At 33.3% G+C, this 8935-nt stretch overlaps 2 protein-coding genes across 2 annotated transcripts; both read left to right on the top strand.

The window, feature by feature from the left end:
* Positions 1–407: 407 nt before the first annotated feature.
* On the top strand, positions 408–4048 carry LOC145324634 (uncharacterized). Its single transcript, XM_080167215.1, has 5 exons — positions 408–1955; positions 2169–2297; positions 2488–2681; positions 2958–3134; positions 3522–4048. Exons 1-5 carry the CDS (start codon positions 1493–1495, stop codon positions 3837–3839), a joined length of 1281 nt encoding a protein of 426 aa, XP_080023341.1. The 5' UTR covers positions 408–1492; the 3' UTR covers positions 3840–4048.
* A 117-nt stretch (positions 4049–4165) lies between these two features.
* Positions 4166–8643, top strand: LOC145324635 (uncharacterized). The gene is made up of 3 exons (XM_080167216.1): positions 4166–6967; positions 7257–7423; positions 7832–8643. The coding sequence occupies exons 1-3, from the start codon at positions 6392–6394 to the stop codon at positions 8013–8015; spliced, it is 927 nt and encodes a 308-aa protein (XP_080023342.1). The 5' UTR covers positions 4166–6391; the 3' UTR covers positions 8016–8643.
* The last annotated feature ends 292 nt before the right edge of the window (positions 8644–8935 follow it).

Here is an 8935-nt window from a genome sequence, read left to right as displayed (position 1 = left end):
TATTAATAATTCTATTTAACACAAAAAGCTCATAGGGAGTTGATAATGGCCATTTTTTGTTGAATTAAGAGGAATATTGATATTATTTTATTGATTGATTGCTGAAATACATCACGGAGCATTCTCGAAAATTGCGCGTCACACGTTTTTATAGCCTGCCGGCACACGAGTTGAAATCTCCTAAAACTTACTTTAAATCAAAACGTTTTTTATATTCTCATTCGTTTTCATTCCACCGATAGAGCTAGTACTCTCTCTTACATCGCTTTTTTAATACGTTTTCAACAGTAAGTTTTAGTTTTTTAGTGTATTATATATGTTTTTTTCAACGTATTATTTCATTTACTATTTTCAGTTGGGGATTTTATTTGCATTTGGGATTATTCGGGAGAATTTCAATAGTAAATGGAGATTGGTTCCTAAATACTTATCGAATTCTTCGAATTTTCCCAATATTTAAACTCTTTTAGCTTATTTTCGACGGATTCTTTAGTGATTTATGGAATATCGATCGATAAAAAATATTAATTGTAGCATAAGGAAACGAAATAAGACGTTTTTAATGGAATAACATGAAGTTACAAAATGGCCATTTTTTGTTGAATTAAGAGGAATATTGATATTATTTTATTGATTGATTGCTGAAATACATCACGGAGCATTCTCGAAAATTGCGCGTCACACGTTTTTATAGCCTGCCGGCACACGAGTTGAAATCTCCTAAAACTTACTTTAAATCAAAACGTTTTTTATATTCTCATTCGTTTTCATTCCACCGATAGAGCTAGTACTCTCTCTTACATCGCTTTTTTAATACGTTTTCACCCACCCTCCCTAACCCTTTATTTTATTATTGGAAATTTTTTACTTTTTTACTTTTCTAAAATTTCTGTATTTTTATATTAATATCGGTCATTCTAATTTGACATATTTAACTATTCATGTCTCTACATTTTTTTCAGATCAACGTTTTTTAAATCCTCTGTGATCATGACACCATTCGAGTACTATAAACTCAGGAATGTTAAGACATTCCATGCTCACAATCTCCGTACCTATAAGCAGATTTTAGGTTTAAACCTGCATTATTATGTCACTTATCAAAGTGAAACTGATAGACATTTAGTAGTCAGAGAAATGATTAATCGTGTATCTCGTTTTCGTGATCAATTAGAACAAATTAATCATAATTTAGATGATAGTTTTTTATCCGCCAAATCTGTTTATGATAATTTTGGCCAGTCCTTCAAAGATTTTGAAGCCGAATGTCGCAACACCTTGTCACTCCTTGATTGAATTAAGTTACTAAATTTTTTCTTTTTCTTTCTTATCCAAAAAATTCTTATTTTTTCTTCATTTAATGTTCAGACACTAATTTTCTTAAATTAATTTCAATTTCTTCCTCTTTAGATTTTCCTTTTCTTAAAAAATACTGATTGTTAAATTACAGCATGTCTTATTTTTAAATTTTTTTGCATGATTTTTTTCATGAATGTTTTTTATTTTTATATTGTTTGTTAAATTTTCTTTTAAATTTAATTTCATCTTCAGACCTAAAATGCCTGTTCCTACAGGACATTCGCACAATTCCTCAGATGAGGATAATTCCCCCCCCCCCGCATCTTCTACAGTGGTTCCTACCACAAATTTGTCTAGATCCTATTCGGCTCCAGTAAATACCTCAGCTCCCTCGTCGGTTGTAGCTCCAGGTCCTTCATCGGTTGCACAAACGATTATTCCCCAGGATCCTAAAGATCCATTGGGGTTAAATAACCTCCCTCCAGCCGGCTCATATTTGCCGGGGATAGGTTTTGTGCCACAAATTAATCAGCCGCCGAAAATGACAGCGCGACTTCAAGAGTCTGCAGCTCCAGCGCGACCATCAGTGTCTGCAGCTCCTCACATTGAATCTGAGAAAGTTAAGATGCCTGTCAGACATGCTTCAGTGTCTTCAGGTAAATTTCATACTTAGTAATCATGATTTTGATTCAATGATTTAGAAATTGAAGTTCATATAAAATTTGTCTTCTTGGCAGTTTTTTACCCCTACAAAAATTTTTCCTTTCTAAACTTTAAATTTTTTCCCCCCCCTTTTTATTCTTTCCTTTTTTACAGCTATAAACCTTTTTCCGCCTTATTTTATTTAAATCTTTTTATTTTTTTTTTAGACGATTTTTCCCCTAAACGCAAGAAGTCAAAAAAGAAGAAACGCTACTCTAGTAGTTCCTCTTCTTCCAGTTCTTTCTCTTCATCTTCGAGTTCTACGGAATCAGATGAACCTAAAAGGAAAAGAAAAGGTAATTTTTAAATAGACAAAATCCTTTCTTTCTCACATTTATGAACTTTTTTAAATTTTTTATGATATTTATCACAGAAATTTATTTTTAGTTCAATTATTTGAAATATAAATTTCTTGTTTCTATGAACACCGACTGAATATTTGACGTTATTCTTCGGATTATCATGTCTTCATATATTCTTTCTTAGGAAAGAAGAAGAAAAAGAAGAAGAGCAAGAAGCACTCTTCCGATTCTGACAGTAGCAGCCAACTAGTAGGCGGCCGGAAAGCTAGACGTCGTCTCCGGCGAGCAGCTGAAATACTGTCAGACCCACCTGCTTGGATAGGTATGACGTCAGCAGACATACATGCCGAGCGGGAACGCCTCTTCGAACATCTCAACGTAAGAAAAACATTTTTTAAAAAATTCTTTTGATCAAGCATATATTTTTTAATATATGTAGGGGTTATTTAGTCCATTTAAACAAAAAAAGGGCAGTTATTTTGGGTTAAGGGCATTTTCTTTTTCTAAATTCCTTATAAAATTTTTCTTTTTTCAACATTTTTGAATTTTTGTTATTCAGAATATTAATTTTTTGTTATTTCTTTATCCATATTTATCTTTTTTCCATTTTAAAATTCTTTTCTTGGAAATCTCACAATAGTTTTTTCTATTAAGTCTTTGGATGAAAAGAATGACGTCTCTCTCACATTTTTAAAATGCGTCATAAGAGACACCTGCCGTTCGAAGAATTATGTTGAGGATGCTGCGAAGCGTCTTGTGGCGTTGAAGGCCCCCAAGAATTTGTTATATGACCTACAGCAGTCGTTGCAAGCCTGCTATCAAGCAATAAAGGCAAGAAATTCATAAATTTTTTCTTCTTTTTCGTCTTATAATAATCAAACCTATGCCATTTTTTAATTTTCTTATTTTACGTGTAAATTCGACCAATAGAAACCGTTTCTTGTCTATGAAACCTATTTAGTTTTTTCAAAATTTTTTTTTTAAAAAAAAAAAAAAAGACGTGCAAATACTTGATTAACACCAGTTTTATTAGCTTCCGCACCACAGAAAGGATTTTTATAATATATTATGTGACATTTACATTATTTTTCATTTCATTTAAGTTTCATTATTTGTCATGTAAAAGAAAAGAATAATTCCTACGACACCTTTCTTTTCATAGAGCTAGATATCAACATATTTTTATTATAAAATTATCAAGATTTTCGTTTTATCTAGATAGCTGAAAGCTCCATCGGGTACATCGAACTGGCTTTTTCCAAAAACATCGGCCACGCCAACCGGGTGGCTCTAGCAGGTAACAGGCGCTACCTCACCACCCAGCAGCAGCGTATCTCGGATTCCTTACCTGACTTTCGAGGAGACTATAGCAGAGGAGCACGTGGCGGCTTCTCTAACGGCCGGTTTAACTCAAATGGAGGCTCAAACCCTAGGGGCAGAGGATCCAGAGGACGAGGTCGAGGATCTCTTCGCTGTCACGGATGTAACGGCGAAGGACATAAAGTCGACGACTGTCCTTCCGCCAACCCTAAATAATAATTCTACCCCTCTTTACGCTATTCAAGATTTAAACCTACCGATACCTACCTCAGATATTCCAAATTTTCATATCGCTTCTCTAAAAAATTTTTGTTTTACAGAAGATTATGAACATTATAAACGTTTATATGACATCCAGTCGGATTTTTTATCTAGTTATTCTCCAGCTTATTCTATTCATTCACTTACAGCAATTGATTTTTATAAAAATATTCTTAATGCACCATCTTTTGTTTTGCAAACCCTTACTTTTGGATATCAACCAGGTAGATTATTGAGAATAATTCTTTCCACATTTACTTATATATTATTTTTTGTTCAACAAAACTTTTTCTTTTACAATTATTCTCCATAATCTATCTTTTTTAAGTTTTTACATCTCCTGTGTTACCGTATTTCGAGAAGAACAACAATAGCGCTGTCCGCAATCCAGAATTTGTTCGTCAAGAAATTCAATCTTTGCTAGACAAAGGTATTATTGCTCAAATCGATCATCAGCCTTATTGTTGTTCACCTCTTACGGTAGCTAGTAGAACATGTAGTTTAACTAACACAACTAAACTCAGGAAAATTTTTCGACACATAAATATTATTCCAAATTCTTCCTCAATTTTTTTTTTTTTGATTCCCCTCTTTTTTCTATCCCTTTTATATAATATTCTTTCTTTTTCAATTCTTTTCACTAACCCTCAAAATATTTTTTTGTTTGAATTCATTTTTCAAAATTTTTTCATATTTACCCCCCTTTCAAATTTTTCGAAATATTTCCTGCTTTTAGATTGTGCATCGACTTATCCCGCCACATTAATCTACTTCTCCAGCCTGAGAACGTCTCTTTAAATGACATTAAGACAGTGCTGCCTCGCATTTCTCAGGATGTATTTTTTACATCTTGGGATTTGCGAGGTATGTACCATCAAGTACATCTAGATCCTGCCATTACTGAACTTTTTGGTTTTTGTTATAAAAATGCTGATAATTCCTACTCTTTTTACAAATATTTAAGGCTTCCCTTCGGGGTTGCCTCAGCCGTGTTTTTAGTTGATGCCTTGATACGTCCAGTTAAACATTTTTGTCACCGTCACAATATAGACGTGAGTGTCTATATTGATGACGGCCTGACTGTCGAATTAAATTATTTTAAATGTCTTCTTAGTACACACTTTGTCCTATCAGTTTTACTATGTGCAGGTTGGCATTTTCAACTTTCTAAATGTCAACTAGAACCTGTTCGTCGTATACAATATTTAGGTTTTATTCTTGATAGTAGTAAAATGATAATTTCCCTGCCCACAGTAAAAATTCAGAAAGTTTTATTTCTTCTTGATAAAATTTTACTTGCTTTTGATTCTAATGACCCTGTAGATGTTACAATGTTAGCCTCTTTTTTAGGCAAACTATGTCATGCATATTTTAGTCATGGAGATTTTATTCGTGTTGTAGCTAGAAACTCTAATCATGCTCTTGGTGTTTACACCTCACAGTATGGCTGGAAAGGAGCTTTGTTTGTCAATGCAGATATGTTTCAAGAATTGTCCCTCTGTAAAGAACATTTTGTTTCTTTAAATGGACAACCCATTCGTACTGAATCTAAAACAATAGAAGTTTTTTCCCCCCATCAAACATCTTTTTTAATTGACAACATTGATCCTAATGACTTAAACAAACATTGTAATATTTTTGTGTCAGACGCTTCTGACCACTCAGCCTTTTCATTCAAAGCTGGAGACTGTAAGATTATTTCTGATTATTTATTTACTCCACAAGAGGCTGAATTATCTTCAGGCCATAGAGAACTTTTAAGTATTATTAAAGCTTTTGAACATTATAGCAATTATTTTGCCACCCTCAAAGGACAGTTGGTTATTTGGATAACGGATAGTATGTGTCTTTACTCTTTTTTGCGTATTGGAAGCCGTAATTTAGTTATTCAAAAATTATTAATTCAATTAAAAATTCTAGAGTTCCAATACGCAATCCGTATTTTACCTAAATGGATGCCCCGAGACAGCTCACTCATCACTTTAGCAGATTTAGGCTCTAAGCTTTTTAAATCCTCTAATGAATTTGGGATTAGTTCTAACGATTTTCAATTTCTTCAAAATTATTTTTCTATCAAATTTTCAATTGACTGTTTCGCAACATCTAAAAATTGTAAAGTAGAGAAATTCATTTCCCCTTTTCCACAACTAAATTGTTTTGATATTGATTTTTTCACAGTTTCCCTGACTAGTTCAGAATGTTACTACATCCACCCCCCAATTTCTCTCCTTTCTCGTGTTTTTAATAAATTAAAATTGTATGAGGATATAACAGCAGTAGTAGTTTTGCCCTTATGGCCGACATACCCTTTTTGGAATTGTATTGTTAAAGGATCTTATTTTAATTCCTTTGTCAAAAATTTTCTTCTCTGGGATCCTTATTACATTGCTTCTACACCTAATAATTTTTTCAACGGTCATAAGACGTTTAAAACTCTCGCCTTATTGATTCACACTGGTAAAGACTATGCAATTCCTTTACCGAAATTTTAATCAATATGTTTTTTAATGAATTGTACAAAATTTTTTCAGCATCTTACAATGAGAACATCTTTCAAACATTCAGCTGTAAATTATCATAAGTTTAATGCTCCGTTACAAACTTTTAAAGACAATAGACCTCTAGAAAAGAGAGGCCCTCTTTATTTTCCTTCAGTTTTAGAGAAATACAACCTCACAGAAAAAAGGAAACGTCATATAAAATTGACAGCGTCTTCAAGAACTAAGTCCACGCAACTACTCCACAATCGTACTTTACGCCGTTTTGAAATTTTTTGCGAAAACAGAAATAAAACTCTGTTAAATTTTTCAAAAAAGGATTTAGCCGCCTACATAGAATACTTAGAGGACTCCGCAGCTAAAAAATCCGCCGTAGTCGGTTTGGCAGGCGCGATAGATTTTCTCGCCAGTGCATTGGATATGAAATCCCCCTGGACCCCCCAAATAGAAAGAATGTATCAGGGTATCACGAGAAGAGCCTCTGCAGAACAGCCTTTAACCAAGAAAGCGCCTAAACTGCCCATAAAATACCTGACCTTGGCCATTGATAAGCACGTGACACCTTTCCTAAAGAATCCAGATCAGGTAATCCGTTTTCATATGAATCATAAATCTTCTTTTTCGAATAAATCTTGATTAATACTTACTACTTAGCTATTTAAAGTTTTCGGACCAAACTACATTTAATATACGGAATTTTACACTTCTTTCTTTTGTCTCGCATTAATACTGATCTCTAATGGATATCTTATTTCTTGAAATTCCAATTTAGTTTTTCGGACCAAACTATTTTTAAGATATGGAGTTTCTACACTTTTTTATTTTTCCATTTCACATTAATATTGTTTTCTAATAGAAACCTTGTTTTCTTAAGATTCCAATTGTGACCCTCCGAGCAATCGTGGCTCAGCACCTTCAGTACAGCTTGTGTGCGCGCATATCTGACCTGTTGAGATTGAGAGCTTGTGATCTAGCGGTTACCACACTAGGAGACACGCCAGCAATGTCCATAACCTTCAGATCTTCTAAAACTGATCCTAGGTACTTATTTTTGACAAGAAAAATCTTTTTTAAATTTTTCTTTTTCCCAAAATTTTTAAAAATTTTTTTTAATTCAAGATTTTTTCAAATATTATACGACATTCTTTTCTACCTATTTCTTACTTTTTTATTAAGTTGGAAATTACATTATGGTTGCAAAATAATTTCAAATTATCTTAAAACAAATTCCTTTCAAAGTTTTTTAATTTCTTAGTTTGAAATTTTAAAAATTATAATTACAAACGATTTCTTAGCTATTACCTACTTTCCTCTACCTTAAAAATTGTTAAAGAAAATTCCAGAGAAATCTTTTTTTCAAAATTCCAAATTTTTATAAATTCTTCAACTCTGCATTTCATCTAGAACATCATTGTTTTTGACACATAAACATAAACATTATTTTTCTAGATTCGAGGGCTCCACCAGTTACGTGATCTTCAACGGATCAGAGTATTGTCTTTATTCATTGCTGGTCCTGTATTACAATAGGCTCCGGTTATATTCATCAGATACATCCTGTTTGGATACTAGCTACCTGCTGCCGCGTACAGGGAATGGTACCACTTCGAAATCTTCTAGGCGAGTTTTTTAAGCATAATAAATTCACACATTTCTTTGTTCCTTTTTTAAGTTTTCACAAAATTTTATTGGTAATTATATTTTTTTAGAATCCTAGTCGCAGATGGATGTTACGCCATTTCAGCTTCCACCTTAATGAAGGATGTAAACTTAATTTATAGTAACTTAGGGCATAAAATTACATCTAAATCTGCTAAAAGCTTAGGAGTGTCATCTGCCTTTAGATTAGGTATGAGCGATGATCATATCCGAGTCTTAGGCAGATGGCGCTCCATAGCTACAGCTCAACATTATCGAGCTATTGATGATACAACGCTCATTGAAATATTTTCCAAGATTATGCTAAAATCCTCGAGCACAGCAGTCCCCAGGTCTTTAGCAGCCCTTACAGACCAAGCCTCCAACTCCATCACTTCACGGACGACTCCTTCTTGGTCCTCCGCCCATTCGGCATCTCTGAACCGCGCACTTATCTTCCAGATTTTGTTAGCTTCGGGCTATCTAGACCCCCAAGGATGCCCTCTCAACAACGAGGGTTATCCCCTCCCTCAAGACGTTCCGGAGGTTAGAGCCAACGGCGAGGAACTTCTAGCCATTGAGTCCTCTCAAACTTTCATAGTGACTCTGCCGAACTAAGTTATTATACACTTTGTATTATTTTTATATTTATGCTTTTTTATTTTAAAATGCTTAAATAAAACAAAATTTTTTAAATTGCATATTAGTTTTTTTCTCAGTATTTTTTCAGATTACTTACAATGTTTCTTTTTTTAAAGAAAAAAGAATTTTTTAATAACTACCTACCATAGAATTTATTAATCTTTCGATTTCGAACTGGTTTTATTTATCCGATTATTCTCGCGAATTTCTTCGTTTCATTTCGATTGGTTCCTAAATACTTATCGAATTCTTCGAATTTTCCCAATATTTAAA

This window comes from Acartia tonsa, chromosome 7 (genome assembly GCF_053477335.1).
Source record: "Acartia tonsa isolate MP-2025a chromosome 7, ASM5347733v1, whole genome shotgun sequence".
NCBI lineage: Eukaryota > Metazoa > Arthropoda > Copepoda > Calanoida > Acartiidae > Acartia > Acartia tonsa.
Note: the sequence above shows the minus strand (reverse complement) of the source record. Positions and strands in the feature narration are given on the sequence as shown.

What these genes read in the sequence shown, in the direction of transcription:
- LOC145324635 (XM_080167216.1), top strand. Translation starts at nt 6,392, where the DNA reads ATGAATTGTACAAAATTTTTTCAGCATCTTACAATGAGAACATCTTTC. An exon ending in TCCTAAAGAATCCAGATCAG is followed by an intron (nt 6,968 to 7,256) that starts GTAATCCGTTTT and finishes TGTTTTCTTAAG; the next exon opens with ATTCCAATTGTGACCCTCCG. An exon ending in TCTTCTAAAACTGATCCTAG is followed by an intron (nt 7,424 to 7,831) that starts GTACTTATTTTT and finishes TTATTTTTCTAG; the next exon opens with ATTCGAGGGCTCCACCAGTT.
- LOC145324634 (XM_080167215.1), top strand. Translation starts at nt 1,493, where the DNA reads ATGTTTTTTATTTTTATATTGTTTGTTAAATTTTCTTTTAAATTTAAT. An exon ending in ACCTAAAAGGAAAAGAAAAG is followed by an intron (nt 2,298 to 2,487) that starts GTAATTTTTAAA and finishes ATTCTTTCTTAG; the next exon opens with GAAAGAAGAAGAAAAAGAAG. An exon ending in CCTGCTATCAAGCAATAAAG is followed by an intron (nt 3,135 to 3,521) that starts GCAAGAAATTCA and finishes CGTTTTATCTAG; the next exon opens with ATAGCTGAAAGCTCCATCGG.